The sequence below is a fragment of the Sesamum indicum genome, linkage group LG8, assembly GCF_026168435.1.
Source record: "Sesamum indicum cultivar Baizhima isolate 11 linkage group LG8, ASM2616843v1, whole genome shotgun sequence".
Taxonomy (NCBI): domain Eukaryota; kingdom Viridiplantae; phylum Streptophyta; class Magnoliopsida; order Lamiales; family Pedaliaceae; genus Sesamum; species Sesamum indicum.
In genome coordinates, this window is record NC_142664.1 from 31,600,879 (window position 1) to 31,628,640 (window position 27,762).

The 27,762-nt window shown below is 36.2% G+C and overlaps 4 protein-coding genes across 7 annotated transcripts; 1 reads left to right on the plus strand and 3 right to left on the minus strand.

Annotated features, from left to right (window-relative positions):
• Nucleotides 1-8: 8 nt before the first annotated feature.
• LOC105169813 (putative polyamine transporter At1g31830) lies at nt 9-4,849 on the minus strand. 3 transcript variants are annotated; one of them, XM_011090340.3, is made up of 2 exons: nt 3,980-4,849; nt 9-2,070 (listed from the first exon to the last, which is right to left on the minus strand). In XM_011090340.3, exon 2 carries the CDS (start codon nt 2,029-2,031, stop codon nt 619-621), a length of 1,413 nt encoding a protein of 470 aa, XP_011088642.1. In that variant the 5' UTR covers nt 2,032-2,070; nt 3,980-4,849; the 3' UTR covers nt 9-618. The 3 variants fall into 3 exon arrangements, with proteins under 3 accessions (XP_011088642.1, XP_011088640.1, XP_011088641.1); XM_011090338.3 differs by lacking the exon at nt 3,980-4,849 and adding an exon at nt 2,677-3,794; XM_011090339.3 differs by lacking the exon at nt 3,980-4,849 and adding an exon at nt 2,580-3,794.
• Nucleotides 4,850-5,747: 898 nt separating this feature from the next.
• Nucleotides 5,748-8,786, minus strand: LOC105169814 (Tetratricopeptide repeat (TPR)-like superfamily protein). 2 transcript variants are annotated; one of them, XM_088883132.1, is made up of 2 exons: nt 7,451-8,786; nt 5,748-7,363 (listed from the first exon to the last, which is right to left on the minus strand). In XM_088883132.1, the coding sequence occupies exons 1-2, from the start codon at nt 8,577-8,579 to the stop codon at nt 6,165-6,167; spliced, it is 2,328 nt and encodes a 775-aa protein (XP_088739258.1). In that variant the 5' UTR covers nt 8,580-8,786; the 3' UTR covers nt 5,748-6,164. The 2 variants fall into 2 exon arrangements, with proteins under 2 accessions (XP_088739258.1, XP_011088644.3); XM_011090342.3 differs by having other exon boundaries at nt 5,748-8,784.
• A 9,259-nt stretch (nt 8,787-18,045) lies between these two features.
• On the minus strand, nt 18,046-19,542 carry LOC105169815 (24-methylenesterol C-methyltransferase 2). The gene has a single exon (XM_011090343.3). It carries the CDS (start codon nt 19,462-19,464, stop codon nt 18,373-18,375), a length of 1,092 nt encoding a protein of 363 aa, XP_011088645.1. The 5' UTR covers nt 19,465-19,542; the 3' UTR covers nt 18,046-18,372.
• A 2,241-nt stretch (nt 19,543-21,783) lies between these two features.
• Nucleotides 21,784-27,059, plus strand: LOC105169816 (uncharacterized). The gene is made up of 14 exons (XM_011090344.3): nt 21,784-22,154; nt 22,752-22,863; nt 23,594-23,706; nt 23,954-24,076; nt 24,183-24,382; nt 25,093-25,168; nt 25,275-25,361; nt 25,501-25,581; nt 25,695-25,727; nt 25,915-25,968; nt 26,061-26,102; nt 26,257-26,335; nt 26,420-26,490; nt 26,646-27,059. The coding sequence occupies exons 1-14, from the start codon at nt 21,990-21,992 to the stop codon at nt 26,727-26,729; spliced, it is 1,320 nt and encodes a 439-aa protein (XP_011088646.1). The 5' UTR covers nt 21,784-21,989; the 3' UTR covers nt 26,730-27,059.
• The last annotated feature ends 703 nt before the right edge of the window (nt 27,060-27,762 follow it).

Below are 27,762 nucleotides of genomic sequence, written 5' to 3' on the forward strand. Positions count from 1 at the left end.
GAATGTCATGAGTTAAACACTGAAAACTACGAACAAATTCAACAATAACCACGCCATCATTCAGGGGATTTTGCTCAAAACAAAAGCAAACACAGATCACTGCTGAAGAATCCTAGAAATTACACTGACAAATGAAATATCCTATGCATAATGACAGAATCGAAGCAAGACAACATTACACTGATAAACAAAAGAATCATGCATAATGACAGAGTTGAAGCAAGATGAATCCCTCCCTTGTGCAGCATGCATCTACATTACAATCGCATGAGACGCCCTTCTGAGTTATAAAACCTGTGAGGAAATTCTCTATTGCTGATAACTTATGCGCATTTTCCGTAAAATGCAGCTTGCCTTCTAGTTTAATTGGAAATCTTCATCAGTAAGGCAAACAGCAGGAGTTGTGGTCCCAGTACGACAAAATTTCCAACTCAAATGTTTACATTCCCTTCTTCCAGCATTCTGGAACTCACCTGCCATATGTCCCAATCCAAGAAACCCGGCATTTCCAATAATTATAGAGTAATAGTTAAGACATTGTCGAGACAAATAATCACAACACGGCAGCAAAAGAGAATCAACTTATAATAGAGAGAATTAGCTTCATCATCCACACGTTCAGTATATGGCTCTATAGTCCTGAGCAGTAGAGAGGAAATCCGGAAGGTCAGAGCTCACAGAAAATCTGAGCCACCGTTTTTTCTCAGTGTACTTTAAGCAAGGTTGTAGGATAAGCCCTATTAGGACAGCAAACAGGCTAAGACCCATGACTTTGAAAGAAGCTAGGGCCAGAACAACCAATATTAGTAAAGTTGGAGCAATACACATTAGAATTGCTCCAGTGGTACCCACAGGAACTTTATATGGTCGAGATGCTGCTGGATGATCAATCCTTAGCTTGACAAAAGCTATAAATTCCATGATCATTCCAAAACAGTACAAAAAGTTCTCCGCAGCAACAATTTCTTGAAAGCTAAGCCACGAAAGCAGTACTACACCTGAAGCAGAGAACAAAATTCCAACAAAAGGCGTTCCATGGCGAGACCTCCTTGCGAAGCACTCAGGAAGCATCCCACGTTCTGCCATCCCAAGAAGTTGAAAAGAGTCGCTGCTCATCTCAGCCACAAACATCCCCATATTTGATACAGCAGAAGCAACTTGGATCCAAAATCTCAACCAGACCCCTCCAACAATTTTTCCAACATCCGAGAAATATCCATCTCTCCACTCATCACGATTTAGTGGAACAGCCCCAGTGCCAATCGAGAGAGGGAAAAAGTATCCTAGTACAACCAATATAAGGGCATAAAATAGAGCCTTGGGGAGTGTTCGACCAGGATTTTCTACCTCTCCAGCTAGAGTACTAATTGAATCCCAATAGTTCAAATTCCAGAATAGGGTATTTAAGTATAATGCCCAGTTCACATTCTTCAAATCAAGCTCAAACCATCTTGAAGGCTTTAATTTAGGAATTGCTATAACTCCCATACACAAGAAAGGAAGCAGAGAAAATACTCCTAACAGTATAGCAGCCCATCCAACAATGGTTAAACCCCTGTAGTTCATGTAGGTCAGTGCAGCAGTCAGCACCAGAATTGCAACCGTCCGGGGTAAACCATATTCCAGAATTGGCACAGCTGATTTTACATAGTCCAAAAACAAAACAGGATAAAGTGCATTATCAATGACTCCGCTAAGCCACTTCATCCAACCTTGCTGAAATCCCCAAAAAGGACCCAAAGCTGATGAAACCCAAACCACATATCCACCATTCTCAGGGAACATGGTACCCAATTCAGCTGTTACTAAGGCTTCAGGCACACTCCATATAAACGGAAACAGCACAAAACCAAGCAATGCCAAAAAAGGACCAGCTGCCTGGACACTATCTTCAACACCAAATGGCCCCCCAGATACCTCATAAAAAATCAGAAAAACAAGAGGTACAATTGAAACCTTACTAAAAGTTTCCGATTTGGGAGAGACTCCATCCTCCAAACCTACATACTCAGCATCACTGGCTTCCCGCATCTTGATTGTTGTTAGCTTAGTTGATGAACCCCTTTGTTTCTATTTGCAATTCAGGGCAACAAAAGAAAAATTAAACTATATCTAGGGCAGTGAGTGAGCATAAATTTTAAACAGAAGATTTCATTGAAGAAACAGGACCAAAACTCAGAAATGCATGTAGTGAAATATTTCTCTTATATTCAGCAAATTTACAGACACACGCCTAAAAAACCTTGACCGTGAAGAAAAATAAATTGATGAATCCTAACCAAAAAAAAGATCGTCGAAAAGTGAAAATTGCATTCTATTCATCTCGTACAAAATTCATAATAATGCACCCAGGTAAAAAAAAAAAAAAAAGGAAAAAGGAAACAAGAAGAAGAGAAGATGGGGGATCACATAACCCCACAAATCACAATACATTAAACACGTAAATCATAACTAACTCAACGATTATTTTCGAAACATAGAAAATGTTCACTTCCCATATGCATGAATGCATGTTTGATTCAATAAATTTGAGGACAAAATTTTCCGGATGTAACAAGCATAACCCGTACAATACACACCTTGAGGCGGCAGTTGGAGCAATATAATCAAGGAATTAATTAGAAAGCGATATAGAAAATGGTTCAGAAAGTAAAGATGAACAGATAGTTAGGCAACCATGAAAGCAGAGCGCAGAAGTTGCGTGGCAGAGATGAGGTCAGCAAAGGTGGCCACGTTTCAATTCCATGCGAAATGCAGACATTCCCACAGTTGCCGAGTTTCAAGACACAGACGAAGCGTTGTTCTATAATAGAAATTCCGGGCAATCAAAGTTAAGGCGCTTTTTCTTGATGCTGAAAAGTCGGGTTTTTTACTCTTTCAGACGGAACGGAAAACATTCCAAATCCACTTCTTTAACTTCATACCAAATTAACAACCATCAAAAATACCACAAAAACAACAAACAACACAGCACACCTATTATTACTTTACCAAAGGGAAAAAGGGGCATTTGGGCCTGCTTTTTCAGCCCATAAAAATACACCCCCATTTCAATTTTTTTTAAATATATTATTAATTCTACTTCTAACCCCTCATAAAACAAGTTCCTCACATCATTCAAATACCCAGAATTATTTATAATACTGTCCTTACTTAAATTATATGCAGCCAATACAATTATTTTCCTCAATATATTATATCTTACATCCTCAAATATTAGACCTAATAATTCAAACATTTCATCTATTTTATAAAATTACAGATATACGTAACTTTAACAAATATATTTGTGGTTTTATAAAAGACTTGAAGCATTTGTATATTTGGACCTAACTTTAAAGAGTGTTAGTATAATTTACCGTATTTTATATTTTTTTGGTACTATTTGAACGCAATAAATTTAGAATTATATAACAATTAAAACTCATAAGCTCCTTATAGGAATGTCTTTCCTACATTATATTTTATTTTCTAATGCTGACCATAATTTTGTATTGGGACCAAATTGGCGGTATTCATCCGACAGTTAGCAAGTCACTTCAATAAAACCCACACATAATTGTCCAAATTATTCAATCCTTAATCTGCTATCATCAGTCTAGTAGATGTGGAGGCATTAGCCCTTTGCTACGTGTTACAAATTTATGGCCCATTTCTTTCCGTCCAAATAAGATAAAGACATGATCAAATATAAAAATTTCCCACGTTATATTTTTGGTTGAATAATTATTTGTATTTATTGAGGTTTATATGGTATGTGAAGAGCCCAATTGTAACAAGAATACAAGAGAGGTATACTCTACATATGTATTTTTGTTTGAGAGTAGAGTGGGAGAGTTGTTGAAAAATAGTAATTCGATCTTCCCCAGAAAATTTCAACTTCAACGTGTCCCTAAAGACCCTGATGCTGACAAACCACACGCTTCTTCTTAGAAGTAGAACTGTAATCACAATTAAGAGAATACATAAGACAAATTACCTTTGTCCATATGGGCACTTCCTCAACACGTGTCCTCACGTTACCCTTTTCTCCACTGCGCGTGGACCCTACCCCCTCCTTCACTCTCACTCACCTAAATCACTACTCGCAACCAACAATCCCCTCTCTCTCCAACGTACACCGAAATTCTCTGCTCCGCGATAGTAGAACTCTGTTAGAACTCACTCATCAAATATTAATCCTCATTAGGTTTCCTCAATCCTAATCCAACTCCTCTTCTATTATGGAAAACCCTCTTATTAATCACCATAATTTGATTGATTTCCCATTAAGCCCTCAAACCTCACCCTTCTCTAACGCCATTAATCACTACTCCCACGATATAGAGATGATTGCTTTCCAGAGCATGAGCTACACCAGCTTGAAGGACCTGCTGCCTGCGTCCCCACCGTCTACGGCGTCTCCGACCAGCAGTAGCTGGAGGGAGATTCCGATCAAGGATCCTCTAGTGCAGCACGCAGCATGGGCCTACCTGCAGCCGATGGCGGAGGCGCGTGATGAGGAAGACCGATGGTGGAGGAGGTTGGAGAAGAAGTGCTGCTGGTTGTTCAGTTGCTTCAACGACGTCGTGTTGGTGATGTTCAAAGGTAGGTCTGGAGAGAAAGGGAGGGACGATGATCATAGAGTTGACTGAGAGGCCGCATAAACAGTAGACGAAACAAAGCTGGCCTTTTTATCTGAAGCTTTGTTTTACTGGTGATTTTGTTCCTTGGTTTTTTTTCGGAAATTCTCTTTCTAGCGATTTTGATTCATGTGTTTTATATTTTGTGCATATAAAATTTTCATTTATTAGGATATATGCACATATATCTTGTTTTGATGATATTTGAGGTTGGTGTACATAAAACATAAAAACGAACTAATTCATGATTTGAATTACATGACTTATTGATGCAGTTGCCAAGCTACCTAACTGTCGTGTCATCTTTCTTTTTCTTGGATGTTTCGCTCCTCTATACTGCACACGTCGTTTCTTGATTTCTGATTGTTAACCCCACTTTTTTATTTGTTTAGAGCAGTCAAATTAGATCAAACTTATCATATCTAATTTACTTCAATTCTTGCTTCCTGCCAAATTATTTTTTTTATTATATTCATGTTTGACGTTTGCTACGTAAAACAGAAAAGAGATAAGATTGGTAAGAGCAGAAAGTAACACATTGTGTTTAATTAAAGTAGGTAGTGTTATCTTGTACATATTATAATATGATTTTAAACCCTCTGCGGACTTAGATTTTTTAGTACAAAACTAAAAATTCTAACTCCTACCAGATTCGGTCGAGTTTAAATTAAATATATGGTAAGTGTAATATATTTATCGTAAGATTAGTGTATAATTTAAAATAAATTACCAATTAATAACAAATTTGTATTTAATTCGGTGTGATCAAATTTGTTTTGAGTAAGATTCTTTAAAAAAAAAAAAGCATACATTTTTCTTAATTTCAGTGATTCTAATATGCACCAGTGGACCTACACATTTACTTTTTCATGCTTTTAAGGCCGATATTTGATTTTGATTTTAGGAAATAAAAGTATGTTATATGGTGGATTATCAAGTACTGCCATTTATTAAACCAGAAACTTAGGGGTTTTTTTTTTTGGTTTTGTGGGGGGGGGGGGGGGGGGGTTAAATTCAATAACTGAAGGATGTGAGTATTGTTGATGGCCAAGTCATGAATTATTATTAGAGCATTTTGGTTGAAGGCATTTCAGGATGATGCTTCTCAATATGGGAAAAAGATGATTTCACGTGAAATATCATCTAAAAAAGGATTGTTTCTTGCATCTATCTAACATGGCTTTGCCATCTCTCTTATAAATAGCAATGACGTTGATCGTTTCTATACCCACTAATGGGGTGCACCAGAATTGCCATGACCCACTCTGTATATTCTACCTCCTTCCCTAATATACAACACATTCTCTTTGGCAGATGTGAACATACACAGCATTAATACAAACCAGGCCAGCCTGGTCTCCTAATACCTCACACTTCTTGTCTCCCCCTACAATACGTACATGCATAAATACTACACCTCATATTGGTCAAATTTTTCCATAATTTTAGAAAAATATAATAACCAGTGCTATTTGCCTAATTCTATCACTATGGCAGTACCTGGTGTTTCAGTAATAAACTCCAATTGGCAACAGACAACAATCACCAGTAATCTCCACATGAGCAGCGTCCGTCCTTGAAATGGTGATATATTTTTGAATCTCCTACTACTATCTCTCTGTTAGTAATCTCCGAGATCCTTTTAGTAGCATGATGACAATCTTCGCATATTCTTATATTCTTTCTAATAACCACGGGTTCCCCAATAGACGTGCCAATCAAACCAAAACAAATAGCCAATCTCACACTGTGGCGCATGGGAGAATTGGCTCTTGATCTCAGTAAATCTGGTAGCTTGAACTTATAGGCACTATGAACATACAGGTCTTCACCTACCTTCCTAGAAAGAATATCAAGGACAGCATAGATAATGTTACTCTCAGTTTGTGATCTATCGTGATTGGTGAACTTGTAAGTTTTACCATTGCACTCAACTATGCTGCACCCGGTGGTTCTCTCCAGCCCTTGTTTCTTCATCAAATATCTGACACGCTCCACATCGCCCCATCTTCCAACCTCAGCATACATGTTAGAGAGCAAGACATAGCATCCAGTAAAATCATTATCTAAAGATAAAATGTGGCTTGCAGCTATCTCAGCCAGTTCAAGATTTCTGTGATGTCGACTCGCAACCAATAGAGATCCCCATATTCGGGAAGTTGGTGTCAATGGCATTTCCTCTATGAATCTTTTAGCGTGGTCAAGATTACCCACACGTCCTAACAGATCAAGCATGCATCCATAATGTTCAATTCCAGGATCAATTCCATAATCGCTCTTCATTGAATCAAAATACTTCCAACCTTCATCTACGAGGCCAGCAATGCTACAAGCCGACAAAACAGAAACAAATGTGCTTCCATTTGGTTCCATGCCGTCATTCATCATGTCAAAGAACAGCCTGAAGCAATATGCTCCAAACCCATGAACAGCATAAGCCATGATGATGGTGTTCCATGAAATGATATCTTTAAACAACATATGATCAAAAAAATTTCGTGCAGCCTCAAGATCGCCACATTTCGCATACATATGAATCATTGCATTGGAGATGAATGTACCTGAAGAAATTCCCAATTTATAGATATGACAATGTATCTGTTTTCCCTCCTTTGGTAAGGCTATTTCGGAGTAGGCAGCTAGTATACTCGTAAATGTCATCTCATCAGGTTCACAAGGCTCATGTTCCAAACATCGAAATGCTTCTATGGCCTCTCTGTTTTTGGAGTTCTGCACGTAAGCTGCAATCATGGCATTCCATGATATCAAATTTCGCTCCTTCATCTGAAAAAACACACATTTAGCAAGCGCTACTCTCCCACACTTACCATACATGTCAACCAGAGCAGTGTCCAGTATTAAATGAGGCAGATATCTGTTTCTAATTGCATGTCCATGAATGGCCTTGCCATGTAAAAGAGCTCCAAGTTTTGGGCAGGCTGGGAGCAAGTTAATCAATGTGATAGCATCCGGTCTCACATTGTCATCACCTTGCATTTTCTCCAAACAAGCAAATGATTTTAAGAATTCATCATTCAGTACATACGAACCAATCATTGCATTCCAAACAACCACATTCTTTTGTGAAATTCTATTAAAGAACCTCTCACAATAATCCACCTCACCGCATTTCCCAAACATGTCAATTAGTGAGCTCTGAATCATCGAATCTAGTTGAAGCCCATTTCTAAGCACATGGCAAAATATCTCCTTTCCACTTAACAAACAGAGCTCGAGCACACAAGCACTCAAAGCACTGATATAACTGAACTTATCAAGTTTCAGTCCAAATTTCTGCATTTCTCGGAAAACTATCAAGGAGCTCCAGCCATCCCCAACAGAAACATAGCCACTGATCATCGAATTCCAGGAAACCAAATCCTTAACAGGCATATACTCAAAAACTTTCTTCGAATCCTCAATACAACCAACCTTAGCATACATCACAATAAGCGCATTACATATATAGATATCTACATCAAGTCCAAGCTTTATAATCGTGGAATGAACTTTTTGCCCTTCCTTCAGACCAAAAACCCCAGCACACGCTTTGATCACAAACGGGAAAGTAAAATTATCAGCTTTGATCCCTTCAATTTGCATCCGACAATAAAATCCAATCGCTTCTGCAAACAATCCAGAATCAACTAGTCCCCTGATCATCACATTCCAGAGGAAAGTGCTTGATTTGTTCATTGTCTCAAACATTTGGAAGGCAGTCTCCGAACAGCCCGAATTTACACAAGACAGCAGTCTTCTAATGGATGGAACTGAATTTTCCACTCTCCTAACCAGTCTTCTATCTACTGAGGTGGTGCTTGACTTTGAATCGTGGCGTTTGATTCTAGGTTCATGGTTCTGGGTTTTTATTGTAGCTCGGGTTTTTGCAGGAACCATGTGACATTGTGAAATAGTAGGTTCAATGTGAAGGTGAAAGCTCAGTAGCGCTTTGGCCATTTTCGACGAACAGTTATCAGAGAAGTTCTCGAAATCCGGCCTAGTTGCCGTTAATTCAGTTATTGGCTTTCTTGGATTTCTTCCTCCATTTTTTACGAGCTTATGTGCAAACTCTGTCGAATATCGATGCCCCGTAAAATGTGAAGGATTTGTGGGCCTGGCAATAGAAACTGAAAGGCTGATTAAAACATTTTGGGCCAAAATCAACATTTTTCTGACCCAATTTAGAGTAATCTGACAGCCCAATAGATACTGATTGATGCATTTCATAAGCCATATATATCTAACTATAATTAATCCAACAATTTTTATTTTATCATTCCAATTATTCTTGTTTTTATATTTTATTATTTATTTTTTTTATCAACTTACTACGTTAACTTTATACTGATTATTTTTCAGTCAAATTTTTAATTTATAAAGATCATATGCATTGTATCTGTGATATTTTACATATGCATTGTCCTTAAATAGCATAGGTGCAGCCCACGTGATGGTTTTTCGATAGAAAAATCGATCGAAAAATGATCATATATGACAAATTATGATTTTATAAAGTTGAAATAATAAGTTAACATTAAAAAAAAGGTAGATAACAAAGTATAAAAACAAACATTGTTTAGATAACAAAATATAATTTACCATAATTATTAATCTATACTAATATAAAAATAAAAAATTATCCACGCTGACAAACGGCGCTTAATGACACCATGGCACCAATTTTTTGTAAAGCCAAAAACATCCTTCATAATAAAATAATTAACTTATTCAATTTTTCGAAATTTACATTAAGTGATAAAGTATTTTTGTTTTTTTTTATTAATGCAATATACTATTTTATATATTTTAATAAATTTTAAAATGTGAAAGATTATTTATTATATGCACGTACGAACGACGTGTCAAATCAGCTAGTATATAAATAATTAAACCTTCGCTATGTATATATATTGTGTGTTTAATTTGAGGGTGGTGTTAGATAAAGATTTCACCTCCAAGTAAATAAATTATTAGCATGAAATACCTTAATTATGAAATGTTTAAGGCATTCCTCTAGATTTACAAATCAAGTATGCCTCCAAAAGGCAAAAGTGAAGAATGAAAATATTCAAATAAAGGCTTCGTCAGCAAAGCCAAAACACATAAAATGAAATCATAACTCCTCACGTATGCTTTGCAGAGCAGGCCTCCAACAACCCCGCCCTCTGCCCTTCCCTTGCCACGTTGCTCTCAGAATCTGCCTTCTGCGCATTAAATTCAGCCGCTGCTCCAGCGACACGGCCGCCGGAGACGCAGAAGCTCGCCTCCCCCATCTGCGGCCATCTCTAATTGCCTCTAGCACTTGCTTTAGATCTTCCTTCTTCACCACAATCTTCATCCGCCCCTCCTCAGTCGCCGTCGTCTCTCCCCCGCTGAACTCCGCTATCGCCTCCAGAACGTTGCTCGCGGCTGCCTTGTGATTTCTTCCAGCTCTCCAGAATCTGAACTCTATTCTCCTCGGAGACTTTTCCTCGGCGATCTTCAACTCCATTTCCCCTCTCGTAAGGTACGCGCGCTTCTTAAACAACTATTATGGTTCTGTGCAGTTTCAATGTCTCAATCTAATATTTGCTGCCGAGTATTTATAGTTGTTTAAATGCCGATAAAGTAATAGCTTCGCCAATTCGGTTAATTTCTTAATTGAAAATCAGGTGTGAGTACAACCTGACAGTCCTTTACTTTAGCAATAAATTATATAGTAATAGTTTTGACTTTTCGAATTAGCTGCCTTCTGCTAATGCTGTTCAACTTAGCTGGCCTTTTTTACATATACTTTATTAATTTATTCGGTCACTCTTGTCTATCTTTTTTCTTTTAAAAATATATTTATAAATGTTTAAGTCAAAAAAATTGCTACAACTCATTCAGGGCAATCAAACAACCGTCCTTTTGCAAGAAACATATAATTCCACACCAATATATATTTCAAGAAAAAGTAAACTGATGTAAAGAAAAATATATATTTCATATGATGAAATCAAATTACAATAAGTGATTCAATGTGAAATTATTCTAGCTTCCTATAACATAGTGTACAAGTATTTTGTGTTTTTAATACTCAGTTCACCGACTGCTCACATGCGAATCCGAATTCTGCGGCGGCCAATAAACGAAAATATAGGAATTCTAAATTTGAATGCAGTAAGTTTTCAGAGTAATGTCATCCAACAATGAAATATCATCAGTTTTTATCTTTATGGTTTAAAATATAATGATTTATACGTTTTGGTTGATGTATTGCACAGTTGCTCTTCATAACAAAAATGCTACTAAAAAATCAGGGAAGATAGAAACCAATTAACAGAAATCGGTGGTATATAGCAATTCATTTACTCTTTTCTTTTTCTTTTTTTTTTTTTTTGTGTGTGTGTGTGTGTGTGTGTGTTGTTGTTGTTTCGATTAATTACTCGGAGTGAAATAAGGACAGCTACAATATTGAAATTAAAAGAGGTGGCGAACTGTAGGGTATTGAGGACGGTGGGAGGGGTTGTAGGTTGGTGATCTTTGGAGGTCGTTGAACCATACAACATTTATTGTCAAAATGCTGACTATGCTCCCAGCCTGTTCGAATTGTAGTTCACAACCAACTCAACTCATTTTATAGTGCTTCACATCTGTTGTTAAACAACTAAGAAACCATAATTCTAATTCATTTATAAATTGGATAAGCGGTGGTTGGATTACTGGATTGAGTAAAGCACGCCCCGTCCCAGAACTAATTGTTAAAGTTTTCTCTAAACATAATTTAATAGAAAGATTATGAGATAATCCATTTTGTGATTAGTATGGGGTGTTTGAAAGAGTTGATAGATTGCTAAGAGTAACCTCATTCATATGTCGTTGGAATTGCTTCACTATATAGAAATTGGGCTGAAGATGGCCCAATGGGTTGGCAAGTGTTTTAATTAAACCCGTTTGTTGTGTCACAGGAAAGACCAAGACCAAGAGGATTGGACCGAAATAAGCATATACAATTAAATTTCAAACCTTCCACTTCAAGGGCTATTGTTTTTCCTTTTAATTACCAGATTGATTCCACCACAGAGTGTACATAAGCAATTCTCTCCCCCATGATTCCACTTAGAAATTTTCAATTATTTCTTGTGACAAGTGGTGAGATAAGTGATTTAAGAAGCTTCTTCAGTTCCTCCTCTAGCATCCCCTTCTTTTTAAGGAACTTCAAATTATTCTAACATTTTATTCGAATCTTATAAATTCATTTTCTAAATATTTTACTGTATACTTTTAGACATTTTATGAACTTTTAGATATTTATAAGATATCTTTAAGGACTAAAACCGCTCCCTATTCCTCTTACTCTCATTCATCAAAAGATATGGCAGAGTGAGTTAAATTGCTATGTTTTCTTTGAAGAGCAGTTATTGTTTGATCAGCCCGCAATTTCATTATCTCCCTGATAAGAGTACTCGCGCAAGATCCAATATACCTTCCACACAGCTCCCCGTTTTTCAGAAACAAAAATGCGGGCACCCTGGAAACACCAATTTCCCTCAACATCTTCATGCAGCTATTATTTTCATCAGCATTCATCCTTGCAAACACTACTCTATCAGCCATCTGGCTTGCCAATTTAAGCACGCTAGGGTATATTTTCACACAAGGAATGCACCGTCTCATGCCCACATTGACCACAATCAGCTTATGATCAATCTTGTGAACCTTTATCAGCTTCTCCAAATCTTCCCCAGATTGCAATTGAACCACAGGCGAAAATGCGTCATGTCCATAGTACAGTATGTTGCTTACTAGCTTCTTCGGTTGAAATCCCTCTTCTTCATGAATATTCTCCATTTTCTTGTAGAAGACAAAATATGGGATTTTCTCAATGTTTTCTCTCCTGCATAATTGCCTGATTTTCTCTGTATCATTAGCCATCACATGCAGAAAGTTGACGTCACTTGATATTCTGCATCGTTCCTCCATGAATCGCTGTATTATTAAATTGTACTTGTAGTGTCTAGCTGAAAAATGAGCAATCACCAGTTTCTCCTGAGAAAGCTGAAGCCCCTTATCATATTCTGAAGTGCAGTGAATTTCCAGGATTTTTTCACCTGTTTCCGTCTTTGCGAAATCAAGATTATCCCTGTCCTTCACTAACCAGAAACCTTGATCATTTGGTTGGAGTTTTAAAGATGAAGCTCTAGTTTTACTATTGAGAGGCCGAGAAAAGGTTTGAGAAGATATTGAATAGGAGTCATTGTGGAAGAAAGTGAATGCAGAGGAATAAGATGAAGACAATAATCTTGCAATTGTAGCCATGAAAATGGTAAGGGGGTTTCCAGTTAGTGCAGGAGAGGTATGAATAAGCTAGTAAAGAGAGAAACAAGTCTGGCGTGAGGGTCGGAATATGAGATTGATATGTTATCTCACATTAATTTTGGTTTTATAGGCAAATGCTTTGTGTACTCTTTGTAGCTTGTAAGGCCAAAAGGATCTCTATGAGCCGAAGTTCTGGCATAGGCGCCTGCTCCATAATTGACACGTTGAGATTATACAATTACTAGGTAACTTTACTGTATTCACAGTATTAAAATTAGTCGTGCGCGTAATAATATTAATACGACTGAATAATTAATACTGAGCGTCTGTTTACAAAATATCCATAATCATGAACATTCTGGGTTTGGCAAGTAATTTAAAAAACTTAATAACTGCAAATACATGATTAATTAGCCGGCTCAATTCGCTCTACAGTGTTTTTCCAGAAGAATATGAAGTAAGTAAGAAAGGCACTTAGCTACAAGGGATAATTACACTTCCCTCTCTTAAACTTTAGCATAATTACACGTACATTTTTTATAATTTGAGAAATTACATCTAGCACCCTTAAAGTTTGCTTTCATTTACCAAATAAGTTTCTCCGCTAGGCAAAATTCATCGAATTTTGCTAATGTTAACTAAAAGATCGAAAATAAATCTGTATTCACCCCCTATTAGCTTATTACAAGTCAAATAAATTTTTTTATAACCAAATTGTTCTCATATGTCTTCATGCATCAATACATGTGATGAGGTATATTTTCACCATTATAAAAGTAGTTTAGTTCGAAAAAAAATTATTTTCACCATCTGGTTAAGAATTTAGCTTATGTTTGGATTAATGTTTTGGGTGTTTTTGTTTTGGTGTTTTGGAGATAGAGAGAGAAAAATAGAGATAAGTTAGTATGTGTTTTGAGATAGATGGTATGTTTGGATTTGTATTTTGATATAATATAAAATATTGTAAAATAAGTGGTGTAGATTTGATGTTGGGATTTGGGAGACAAAATGTACTGTTCATTGTCAAATCATGTCTTTTAATATATATATATTTAGTAATATATATGTGTATGTATATAATATTTTGTTTGACAGTGGAATATAATATATATATTCTATGTTAAGTAATTTTTTTTTATTGAGGCATTTCTTTTTATTTTTTAAATAATAAGTATAATTTTAATGAATAATTAAACATATTGTAGTATTGTCTCCAAAATGATTTTATTAGACTTTATATTTGGCATGAAAAAATATAATATATAAAATTTAAATAAAACATTTAGAATTAAGTATGTATTATTGGTATATTGTCCTCAAATTTGAAATTTCTCAAATATTTCAGTGAAATAGGAAAAATTATGTGTACAAAAGATTTAAATGGTCTAAGTTAAAGAAATTTGTAATCAAGCGTTAAATGCATTATATAACAGGTTGAAAATACATTCATTAGAATTTTATGTGTGAATAGATAAATTTTAATACGTAATTGAAGTAATAAAAATATGAATTAGGTATACAGTACTGATATATTGTTAGTAGTGTACGTAACTGTTACAGTACTGCACCTATATTACTAATTGCTAATGCCTTTATGTAAAGATTCATAAAAAGCATAGTACTAGTAATTAAAAATAAAAACGATAACATCTAACCACATTAAAAAAAAAGCAAAATTTATTAGATTTATTTACATATAAATAAAGTTTAGTTAAAAGATAAGAATGAATTTTATGATATGTCCGTGCATTTAATTTTTTTTATACAAATACGTTACAACTAATGAATTATATTTTGATTATATTAATTGTATCACATTTAAGAACAAACAGAAAATAAATATTTATAGCATATTAAATATAAATAAATAATCTTGCATAAAATTTATATATATTTATATGACTTAAATTGAACATATTATTTTTAACTAAAATGCATGAACAGATTGTATCAATTATAAAATTTATTTTTTTTACTAATCGCATATTAATAAAATTAATTATGTGAATATTAAGAGGTGCAAGACAATAAGAAGAGAGAAAAGAAGGAGAGAGAAAATAATATAAAAAAAAGAAGAGAAAAGAAGGAGAGAGAAAATAATATAAAAAAAAAGAAGAGAAAAGAAGGAGAGAGAAAATAATAATAAAAAAAGAAGAGAAAAGAAGGAGAGAAGGCGGCGTCAGATGAAAGAAGAGTGAAAAGAAGTAGAGAGAGAAAATAATAAAAAAAAAATAATAAAAAGTTTAAAATTCAACTTGCACACCTAATGGAGGTGTGCAAGTTACAAATACAAACTTGATTTTGTGTTTTGGCCCATCTTAGAGATGGGCCAAAACACAAAAACAAACATAACCTTAGATTTAAGGCATGCTTATTTTATATTTTATCTTAATATTTTTTATTTTACATATTTTAATTCTTTGAGAAATTGAGAATATATATAATAAAAAGATATATTGTAATTGTGTCAATATCTCGTGTTTTAATTTCTTTTCAATTTTTCATGTCTCCGTATCCATGTCATATCGTATTTGTGTCACCATATCTTTATCGATGCACAAAGGTGTTTAGCTATAGTTTTCTCACCAACACTATCTCATATAGGATTTTCTACTCTAAACCATGTTGTCTTTTATGTCATTGAATATACACATATCATATGTATAAAATATTTTTTTAAATAAAATATATGACATCATTTATACATGTATCATGTATATGTCAATTAAGATAGTTGATACAATAGATCTGAATTACGAAATCTAATTCGGCAAATCAAGTTTGGTTGAATTGAATTACATACTAAGTTTGATATATTTGACATATAATTAGTTATTTCTTTTAAAATTATACTGTCATTCATATCTCAAATATATTTAACTTGTAAAATTATTAATTTAGATATAGGCGAGCCAAGCCTACTTTATAAGATGCTATTATAATTTGTCTAGTCTTTGTATGTTTGTACAATATATTTTTGGGAATTGATTTCACTTAATCCCCCTGCCGGCCTCCCACTCAGCCCCTCTCGTAACGAAGGTGAAAAATAATGGCAAAGTCGTTCTCTTAATATCCATCTCGTGAGCTATGTGGTGGGAAGTCGAAGGGGGAGTTGGAGATCCAAAATAATGAGTAAATTAAAATTATTACAAGTGCTTATATATATATAGGCCCTTTACCAGAAGGTTTGATATTTAATGAGCGAGTGGTGACCACACTCAAAAAGATCTGAAGAGAGAGCAAAGCCCAAGAGCACATGAGATTAGAGACAAACAAACCAGGTTCATGACAGTTCATGCACTTCCCACGAGACCTCTGTCTCCTCATCTTTCCACAAGCTTTAACCTATAAACCCTTTCCGCTCTGAATTCAAGGCCCCAGATCTGATCAGATCCAAAATCCAAATCCAAATCCAAATCCCTCCTCCACATTTTAAACAATTGCCTCAAAGGGTGGTTACATTATTAACGCAGGAATATTTTCTTATTTATAGCGGGTGTTTTTGCACCAATTTTGAGTATCATGGCGTCTCTTGTCTGAGTATATAAGCTGCGTACATAAAGTCCCCGACTCCCCGGTTTATTTCATTTATTTGTCCTTTTAAGTTCATTTTCTTTACATTATGAATTCTTCTTTTGGGGTTATGGGTGGGGTGCAGATCTGGTTTTGATTAGTGATGCTTCTGGTTGAGGATGGCCGGTGATGTCAGGTGGATTCAAACATTCACTGGGACTTTCCCATCCTTAATTAAAAAGAAAAAGAAAAGAAGGATATAGAGAAGTGATAGGCTATATGATAAATACTAGAAAAGAAGCGCATCCAATACTGCCAAGAAAGGTAAATAAATAAATATTGAAGAGATGAAGGCGGTAAGAAAAGTCACAAGAATCAGGTGGATCTGCTGCAACTTTGCAACATAGAGATCTGCTCAAAAAGTAAATTAATGAACCACCCACCCACAAGTACCGCACATGTCACCGAATCTCTTGACAAAAAATTAATCAAGATATTTCCACCCACTCCCAGGCAGCAGCAGCTACCCAAGATAATTAAACAAGAGGCTAGGCCTAGGCGGCTTGCTCCTCCGCCTCCCCTTTTTCACGCTCTACCTTACGCTAATTATCCATCCAAAACAAAACTACATTCCCATCCCTCTAAACTCTAAAACCAACTAACATTAATTTTCTCAAAACTCCCACTATCATACCCTCTCTTCATATATTATTTATATATATAAACTAACAAACACCTACTCTCAAAATATAATCAGTTGCTATAATACCTTTTTTCTCCATATAACAATAATATCAAATATCTTTATTCTGCTCCAATTTTTTTCAATTATTATCAATATACAATTTGACATACCCAATAACTTTTTATGTTTCTAAAAAATAATACTAAACATATCTTCATAATTCTCTAACTTATTAAAAAACAGTGTGAAACATTCATCACATTGCCCAATAAACAAATTAAATTTCCAAATTATTTTCCCAAACCCTTCACATATTCAATAATATTACAACTGGTATTTTTAATTACCGATTCAGCGTTGTGCTGCATAAGATTATTGGAAACAACACATAGAAGTTGCCAGAAATTACAAGTAAAAGATTGATGCCAAAATATCACCCCGTTATCATACAGAAAAGTTTAGGGTTCCCCCCCACATGTATCTGAAGGCTGTTTTAGACCTCCAACGGGTAAAGGACCACGGAAATGGACCTCACATGACTCAGCATGTACTCGCAAGATACTATATACAGCTAACCACATCACGTGCTATGTCCACTCAACAAGCGTATCATTACAAGACAATTTCCAGAAATTCACACTACTTACGTGAACTACCACCAATCCATTATTCACACCTCAAATCACTGCCCAACTAACATTAAACAACAAGAACAACGTAAACATACTACCAAACACATGTTAAGTGGTAAGCAATAGGACAAAATACCCAGAGAATAAAAAAATAAACAAGGACGGACATTCTGATTTACTACTCAGCCAGAGCAGCTGCTGCTGGCATTAAACTACATTTCCATACCTCGTTCTGAACCATCTCCATTTCTCAAAAAATTGGGGACGACGCCAGTGGGTAAAAGACTTAAGAATACAATTCGACAAGACAAAATTTCAGAAATTCTCTCCCATTAAGTGTTAGAGGAACGACATATATAGTTAGATTTCTTAGAATTTTCCTCTTACACAAGACACAATTAAGGCTGTCTAATCTGCTCCAAGCCTCCAACATCCACAACAAATTAGAGAAAACAACGCAGGAATCTCAGACAATTTTCTAAACCCAAGCCAAAATACTCTAAGAAACCATAAAAACTGTTAAGTTAAATCCAATAAGCAACAAAAATGAAAAGCATAAATAGATAACAAAAAAGAGCCACCAGCACGAAATCGACCTCCATCCATCCATCTCCATCCAATTACATTACAATATTATCCCCTAATCAGAACTGGAAGCGGACTTACTCTCTGGCTTTCTGCAGAGAATCATATGCATCGGAGTGAAAATCCCCGTCTCGCCTCCTCTAGTCAGGTGATCGGCGGTCACGAAGAGCATCTCGTGCACGTCCACCACACCCTTTGGCGCAATCCCCAACCACGCCAGCACCGTCACCAAAATGTGGTTCCTCCAGTACGCAATCCGACCCATCTTCAGCCGGGTCCACCACGGGTTAGCCGGGGGTTTCGCCAAGTCTTTCTCCTTGACTACTTCGAACCCAACTTTTTTAGCCACCTCGGCTATATCCTTGTAGCTCCGTAGCCCCGGCAACGCGTCTCCCCTCTCAATACCCTGGATGATCTCCACGTGCTCCGGGTCATCCCCACGGTACAATTCCGTGGTCACCCACTCATAGGATACGTACAAGGATCCGGGCTTCAGAACCCTGTAGATCTCGCTGTACACTTCTTCGAGTTTCGGCGCATGGCATGTGGCTTCAATCGAGTAAGCTCCGTCGAAGCTGTTGTCGTCGAACGGCATCTGAAGGAAGTTGCCGCACACCACCTCACACTGTTTGTCAAGCCCGGCCTTCTTGTTATGCATCCGGGCCCGGTTCACCTGGTACTCGTTAATGGTGATACCGACTACATTAGCCCCGGAATGAGCCGCAATTGCTCGCATCGGGCCCCCGACCCCGCAGCCTGCGTCGAGAATTCGGGCTCCAGGCTTGATATTCAAGAGATCCACGGCCATCTCTTCGTGGACGCGCGTGGCATCCCGGTGTGATTTTCCAGGAATCGAGGGCGAAAAGTGGAAGGACTGCCCCCAACCCCATTCATAAATATCAGTTACGAGATTGTAGAAGGTATCCACAAACGCCGGCACTTTATCCGCGGTTTCGATTTCTTTGGGGCGGCGGAAAAAGGACCAATACTGTTTGTACTTGTCCTGAACCTTTTCCTTGGCAATTGAGCCGCCAGAGAGGTGGACGGCGGGCTTGCCCTTCTGCTCGGCCGAGCCGAGAATGCAGACGAACCAGTACAAGCCGCCGACTAAGAGAGAGGCGGTACAAAAGAGAGTGAGAGAATCCATGGATAGAAAAAGAGAGAAGAAAAGGGAAAGAGAAAAAGGAGGAGGAGGAGTCTGCAAAGTGGGAAGTGAAGGGAGAGTGAAAGCTTTATGGTGGAGAGGGAAGTGGTGGGATTGTGATTTGGTGTGGGATTGGGGTTGTGGGCCTGGGGCTAGTTGTGTCAATGAGATTTTGACACGTCAGCGGGGGGTATTTATATGCTGAAGCTGAAGCAACTCGCAATGAATAGCAGATGAAGGTAGAGGTATATAGCATTAAAAATGATTATGATAACATAATAAAGTAATTGTGATGAAATTAAGATTAAGATGCATAAAAAGTGAAAGGCGTAATAAGCCATAAGCAGCACAAAATTCCCCCACATAAGGTTACATCCGTGTGAGTTGGAAATTCTGATAAATAAGGTTATAATTTAGATGGGATGGGATGGCGGTGTAATTAAATTTAAAAAATGAATAATAATGTGTGGTAGTGGTTTGTCTGATTAATATTAATGGAGCGTGATATTTTTGAATTAAATACAAACAGGCCTGCTTCCTATCCTAATCTTGGTTTTAAATCTTTGTCGTCTTGTGGACTCTGGAGAAACGGCGTCGCATACGCTCTGCTTTCATCCATCCATCCATCCTTCCTATTTGGAATTGCCTTTCTTCTCCATACCTATCTATCTAGCTGCATTTTTTTTTATGGAATTTAGTAGCAACCAACTGTTATAAACTACTTAATAATATTCCTGTGATTATTTGGTTTTGGTTTTAGTTTTGAGTTGTATTTGTGTGAATTATTTAAATATAGTTTGTGTATGAGTATGTTGGAGAAGGTGGGAATAGTTTGAGGTATATTAATAAAATTAAAATCTCTTGGTTATTAATAAAGTAGAAGTTTGAGGTATATGATTCAGATATTCATTTTGGTTATTAATAAAGTAGGAGTTTGAGGTATATGATTCAGATATCCAATTCAAGAAATAAAATAATTATAACATATGTTGTTGTGCATTTAATGAAAAAGACATCACAAATTGTTCAAAACCATTAACTATATTATTTTTATTATTGTCAATGCGAAATCTAATGCTCTAACAGACTTGCAACATCGGTCAAAGATGGTGATCCATGTGATCCATGTTGTAGTTGTGATGCAGCCACAATATCATCAGTAAGCCACCCCCCACAACAATTCACCATACTATCTGCCAAACTTGAGCCCATTATTCATAATCAGATTTCAAATTTTTATACACACACAATTGGGCCTTTTTATGTATTCGGAAGCCTTACGCTCAGAATCACAAATTATTGTATTGGGCAATGGGCTCCATAAATATCTTCTATTTTTAATAATAATATGTGGTCTAATAATATGTCACGCATTCTACCAATGTATGCATCTTTTAAATATACAAAATAAAATATTAAATCAATTGTTTTTGGATAGTAAGCTTTTAGATCTATTTTTGTGCACTATAACTATAAATTGCCAATGTAATTATTATTTAAAAAATAATATGATTAGAAAATCAGAATGTGATTGGGGTATATCATACCTATTGGGAAAAAAAAATAAAAAATCTTAATGACCCTTCTACATGTATAAAATGACTTAAAAATTTTAAAATTAGCCTACTTTTTCAGGATTTTGAGCTGTACATCTCCTAAAATTTCATAACTTGAAATGCTACAACATGGACCAAGTACAAACATGTGGGTTTATAAATAAATACATCTATTCAACTGTATTTATGCTAAGACAGGTTTCATCAATTTATATTGCATTTGATATTCTGATCGGTTTCTACAATCTCAATCTTGAACTGACTTAAACATTGTAAAATCTTAATTGAGACATCCCAGTTAGTTTAACAAATTTTTTTTTTCTCATGAACATGATGCAATGGGTTACACATTGAGGCTCGAGTAACCTCATCTTAGCAAAATTAACGTTTTCAATCCAAATGAATAGTATAATTTAAAGTAGTAGGATAGGACATAGGAATCAACAAACAAAAAATGATGATTAATTGACAAATGAATAATATGAGAAGATAACAACATATGTCTGATGAATAATAATAAAAATAAATATGGATAGATAATATAAGGGTAGCAAAAGACAAAATGGAAACGTGCGTAGATCCATTGAAACAAGGAGTTGGGAGTTGGAGGTTGTGGGGGTTAGGTGGGAGCACGTGCCATATCTCAGGAATGTAGCTAAAACTGATTATTATAATTTTAATTTAAAAACAAATAGATATTAACAAAAGAATTTGTAATGTTAAAATGGTTTGATCCCAACTCAATAATATTGGATTGGATTGAATGATTGATGTTTGATGAGGAGTGTGTTTACACAAAACTAAACTATACAAACTATTATTACATTAATTAGTTGTTCCAAATTTTAATTAAAGTTTAATAACTGCTTGCTAAATGGAAGCTCGGGAGTAGACTGAGAGACTCTGAGTGTGTGTGTGTGTCTGTGAAGGCAGAAGAGAGGCGCCCCCACACCCACACCCACTCATCGGAAAATGGAGAACCGGGGCCGTCTCACCCACCTGTTTGTCACTGTGTTTCTCTCAAACTTCTCCGAGTTGATGGTGAGTCCCGCCATTCCCGACGTCACCTTGTCTGCTGTCTGTCCCGGCAAAGATGAATGCTCTCCCGCCATTTACCTCACCGGTTTCCAACAGGCGGTATACAACTAATATGCATATACCTTCTCTCTCCTGCTTTTACCTACCTTCTTTTCACTTCCTCTAATTTTACTTCTCTATGGAATCCCACTACTTTGATGTTAGAAAAGTGTTCGCTTCATTCAAGCTTGATTTGCTTGTTTCATTAACTTTTTCTCAACATTATCAATTCAATTTACTGTAGCTTGGCCCCTTGGTTCACATCAGTTCATAGGTCTCTAGATGGTATCTCTTGAGTTTTTCTTTTAACTATACAAAGACCTCCTTCAGTCCAGTTTCAAGATTGAGTGCCCCGCTCTCTGCTATGTATTGTGCAGCCATAATGCTCTCTTTCCTAAAATGATTTATTTTCTATTTTCCAGAAATGTCACTCATTATGTTTCAGATCGAAAAATGATCAAGGAAATACAAGAATATTGCTCCAACGTGTATCTTTTCATGTCTAACGGAGAACAATTGGTTCATGTCAGACGCAAGCACTGAAATTATGCTATCGATCAATATTGAATAAGCATATTGAGTTCAATTGAACGTAAGGATGGGTCCAGTGCTCACAAGTGATCTACTATTTTCAGATATCATTTTTATTAAATGCAGATTGCGGGAATAGGTTCTGTGATCATGATGCCACTGATTGGAAATCTATCTGATGCTTATGGTCGGAAAAATATGATGGCAATCCCGCTGCTTCTTTCCATTATTCCGTTAGGTATGCATATGCTCGGTTTTATTTGCTTAAAGTATCCCATTAAGGCTTTGACAGGGCCGGTGCTATCAATCAATGTGAAAATTTCAAGACCAGTTATTGTGTCTGCGGACCGTGATTGAACTATTGCAAGATGCTATAAGTTGTAATCCAACTAGTTTACTTAAATTTAAATCTGGATATCATTCTATGTCAGAGTACTACTGCCTCTTTTGTCTGACAATTTGAGTTTATACATGAGATGGTTTATTCTACATGGCAACAGAGTAAGGCCAGCATAAGGTCTTCTCTCAACTCTCACTGCCACTTCTTTATGAAAAAATAATTCACGTACTACAGCCTGCATGAGTGTGTCAGACAAGTATTGAAGCACTGCCACACATCTGTAGTATGAAACGATTTTAGATGAGGTAGTAATTGGACTGAAAAGATAGTTTTTGCAAATTTTACTGGTTAATTGAATTTTAAAGCTGGAATACTGATAGCATGTTTTATTTGAAGCATTTACTTGCCTCTGATGTTGGTGTATAAATTGTTGGATAATATCTTTTATTTGGTTTTCAATATCTAAAGAACATTATCTACTCATACTTGTCTTTGTATTGTCTTTCTCAACTCTGATCTAAAATTCCATCGAGTTAAGAATGGAAGCATTGGGGTGGAGGGAGTAGTATTTAGTTTCATCCATATCCTATATTGATTTTTTCACACTAATTTGGTCATGTACATGCAGTGGTATTGGCTTGGAAGAGGACATTAACCTTCTTCTATGCCTACTATGCAATCAAGACTTTTACTGCCATGGTTACTCAAGGTGGTGTTGCGTGCCTTGCTCTTGCGTATTTGGTAATCGAAACTTCAGTCCCTTATAATTCTCTTCTTTGACAGATTTAACATAAAGAATATGTCAAAGTATTCAAACAAATCTTCTTAATGCATTTATCTGGTCTATTAGTGTTCAGCTTTATATATAGCTTCACAACTTAAGGTGCTGTAGTCGGACTCAAGTTGTGAACGACAGTCGAGAAGTTTGTTCCTTGTAAGGCAGTAAATAATTGATTGCCAAATTTAAACATGATGGGTATGTTCATAGGCAGACAATGTATCAGAGGGGAAGCGTATCTCTGCATTTGGGGTCCTGTCTGGTGTGACATCTGCTGCATATGTTGGTGGTACATTAGCTGCCCGCCTACTGTCCACGGCTCAGATATTTCAGGTCCTTCTTCCTTCATCATTCCTCCCCCCCCCCCTGCTGCCGCGGAGACAAGTAATTATCTTTTAGGGTACTATCTAGTTTTGAGATAGTGATTTGATCCATTCAGGTTGCAGCAATTTTATCTATGGTTGCAGCAATCTACATGGGAGTTTTTCTAAAGGAAACAACTCGCGGAGATGATGTTTTGGAGCAGCCTATCTTGAAGGTAACAGAAGGTGATGAGGACAGTTGTAAAGCATCAAAGAAGATAGAGGTCATTAGGAAAATCCCATCTCCTCGGGATATATATCGTTTGCTAAAGAGTAGGTAGGAAAATTTTTTGCCCTTTACTTTTTATAGTTAAGATACTGTTAATTTTTTGATGTTCCTCCTTATGCTGAACCAAGGATATTCTTTTAAGTATAAAGTAACTTGCTGCATATGCAAAATTTGTTTATCAATACTTGTATCAATAAACCACTTCTCCGGTAGAAGATACTACCTGTTAGATGTGACTATTTCTGTTGTTGGTAGTATTCTCTATGATCAGATTGTCGAGCTTCTAGGAGTGAAGAACCTGCATTAACTTTATAGATGACTTGTAAACCTTTGGCATTAGAACCTCATCTGATCATATTGATTCACTTTTTCATCACCATGTGATCCTTGTGAAGATGGTTTCCTGTGTATTTACGAACTATTTCATGGTTAACTAACTGCTATTGCGACATGTCTTGAATGCTGACCTGCAACATGGATGGTGCTCATCAGTCTGTATCATTCAAACTGTATTTTATCATACAATACGACTATTCTCCAACAATTTCGTTCATAAAACAGAAGTGTTAGATTATCATTGTAGCACAACATATAGAATCTAATATCCCATCAGTTTCTTGGTATGACAGACAAAGCTCTTAAATTATCTACACAGCACGTTGTTCATTTTCATCATGCTTAAAATTGTATGGAAATTCTTCATTTTTTTCTTCTTGGACCAACAGACAGTAATTACCCCTTGTAATTTTTTTTTGCAGCATTACATTTTCATTAGCAGCATGTGTTACTTTCTTCAATAGCCTTGCAGAGGCTGGACTTCAGTCTTGCTTACTGGTGTGGTCTCTTTCTTTATACATGTTATTTGTGTGTGTTCGGTGAACAAGTTTGCCATGTGCAGCAAAGCGTTTGTTCATAGTGATAATAAATTTATCTTCTGCAGTATTTCCTAAAAGCACGATTCCAGTTCAAAAAGGACCAGTTTGCAGATGTGCTGCTCATTGCCTACATTGGAGCAACTATATCAAATGTATCTTCTATTGGCTTATTGCTAATATATACTAATTATAAAGTCTATATATTCAATTCTTGATTTCATTTGTTCCAGCCTTTATTTAATGTCAACGTTTGACAATTTTGTCGTCCCTACTAAATTAACGACTTTACAGATGCTCCTCATGCCTACATTGGGTCCCATTATAGGGGAGGAGACCTTGTTGTCTTTAGGACTTTTTGCCGGATTCTTGAATGTATGTAATTTGCATAGATCAAATATTTGCTTTGTATATTTATTTCTGGTCTGGTAGGAATATGGTGATCTACTGGTTACTCTAATATATATTGGTTATCTGGTTTGGTGCAGATGTTTTTTGACAGCATAGCATGGGCCCCCTGGGTATGATATTTCATTAATCTTTCTGTGATCTCATAATGTTATCCTGCTCCGTTTGCCGTTTAAAGTTAGCCTCTTACCCTTGAAACTCACTAATGATGTTGTCTTGCAAGAAATCGATTCCCCCCATATTTAACTGCATGTATAGAATGAATACTATTTTACTGCTTGCTATTCATTCTATCTGTAGGTACCCTATGCCTCTGCTTCTATGGGTGTTTTTCTTTTCCTGTCAAGCCCAAATGTGAGTTAAAAACTTTCAACATAAACTCATCTTCTTCTGGACTACTAGGTTACATTTTTCTGACATGTCTAGCTTTGTTCTAAAATGTACAGCTAAGAAGCATTGTATCAAAACAAGTTGGGCCCAACGAACAGGTAATTGTTTGCACTTCATGTCCGTGGGGAGATAGTTGGCTATACAGACATTGTTGTGAGATGCAGCACAGAGTTGTACAAATGTTTGTTGCTAGCTAAAAGCTTTACCCCATTTTATGCTGCACTAATAATATGTTTTTCTTGCGTTTAATAGGGTCTTGCACAAGGATGCATTCTGGGAATGACTGCATTTGCTAATGTCATCTCTCCATTGATCTATAGTCCGCTTTCAGGTGTCGTAAAATTCCACTCTTTTACATAGAAACAGGTAGCAAACGGTATCTTAAACGTACAACTTAAACCTGTGTTTCTTCCAGCTCTATTTTTGTCGGAGGACGCACCGTTTCATTTCCAGGGTTTCAGCATCCTATGCGTAGGACTTGCCTGGGTAAGAATCATCTTGTACTCAATGCCCTCTATCATCGTTGCTGGTTCAATCTGCATAGCACAAAAACTATGCTGGGATTATATTTTCCTGCCCAAATTGCTGTCTCTGCTACTATTGCACCATGCTAGTTAGTGATTGTGGACAACTTTTTGCAGCTGGCAGGCTTCTTTCTGAGCATAATGATTCCCCTGTTATCAAGAAACAAATCCAGCAACGGGGACAGCGTGGTGGAGGCCTAGATCCGTTTTGTATAAAATGGTGTTCAGCTGCCTCATTGTTATGAAGTAGGCTTATTGAAGATGTCATTATGATAAGTATACCACGTGATGCGACTCTAGAATTGTTGGGCTGGGGAGGTAGCCCAATTCCAAACTCCAAACCCCAAAATCTATCAAAAATATACTTTGATACAATTAATTCAATTTTGATGGAATACAAAAATATAGCGAACAATGGCTATCTTAGTTGAAGAATTCTACTAATGAACAGAGTGTGTTGTAAATGTCAAAGTTGGGGCGACGTGGCACGCGCTAGATATTTATAATGAAATGAAGAATTCCTTGAGTAGACGAACTGTTTGTAGAATTCAAAGGGTTCCTAACTTTACAGGTTGGCAGGTCAATATCAGTGCTGTGTTGAATTTGTTGTTTCATTCACAAAGTAACTGTGTCTCAAAAATCAAAATCCAGAATGAACCAAATAATACTAAGTGGGCAGTGAACTGCCTTTGTCTTTGAATTTGTCAAGATTCCTTCCTCTCTTTTCTTTATGATTATTATAGAGTTTATTTTACAATGATATGCTCCTTAATTCCTTTTAAATAGGGGCTTGACCTTAAATTTAGTATTTTTCGTGAGATCATTATTCTTTTACCTAACTTTTGAATTATTTGAAATAATCTCATGGATGCTATGTGTCAACAATGTAATTGGTAAGTTGTGGCGCGACGTATTATTATTTATTTTGATGAAATTTCTCTTGGAAAAAAATGCTATATCAAAAAGAAAGCAATAATCTTCTTATCCTACAATTAATATAAACACATACTAATAATATTGCAAAGTTGATGTTCTTCTCCCTTAAAAAAATGTATCCGCATCTATATTGATTTACATGAGTTCAAATTTTAATTAAAACATAAGTTTCTTCATACATATAAATATATATATACATTTCATGATAACGATATTCAAACAGAAAGATTAAGTAATTGACAAAATGACCCTCCACCAACTTTTATCCGTACGTGTTGTGCCCACTTGCACTTGAGCA

What these genes read in the sequence shown, in the direction of transcription:
- LOC105169814 (XM_011090342.3), bottom strand. Translation starts at nt 8,579, where the DNA reads ATGGCCAAAGCGCTACTGAGCTTTCACCTTCACATTGAACCTACTATT.
- LOC105169815 (XM_011090343.3), bottom strand. Translation starts at nt 19,464, where the DNA reads ATGGATTCTCTCACTCTCTTTTGTACCGCCTCTCTCTTAGTCGGCGGC.
- LOC105169816 (XM_011090344.3), top strand. Translation starts at nt 21,990, where the DNA reads ATGGAGAACCGGGGCCGTCTCACCCACCTGTTTGTCACTGTGTTTCTC. An exon ending in TTTTTGCCGGATTCTTGAAT is followed by an intron (nt 25,582 to 25,694) that starts GTATGTAATTTG and finishes GGTTTGGTGCAG; the next exon opens with ATGTTTTTTGACAGCATAGC. An exon ending in TTTTCCTGTCAAGCCCAAAT is followed by an intron (nt 25,969 to 26,060) that starts GTGAGTTAAAAA and finishes TAAAATGTACAG; the next exon opens with CTAAGAAGCATTGTATCAAA.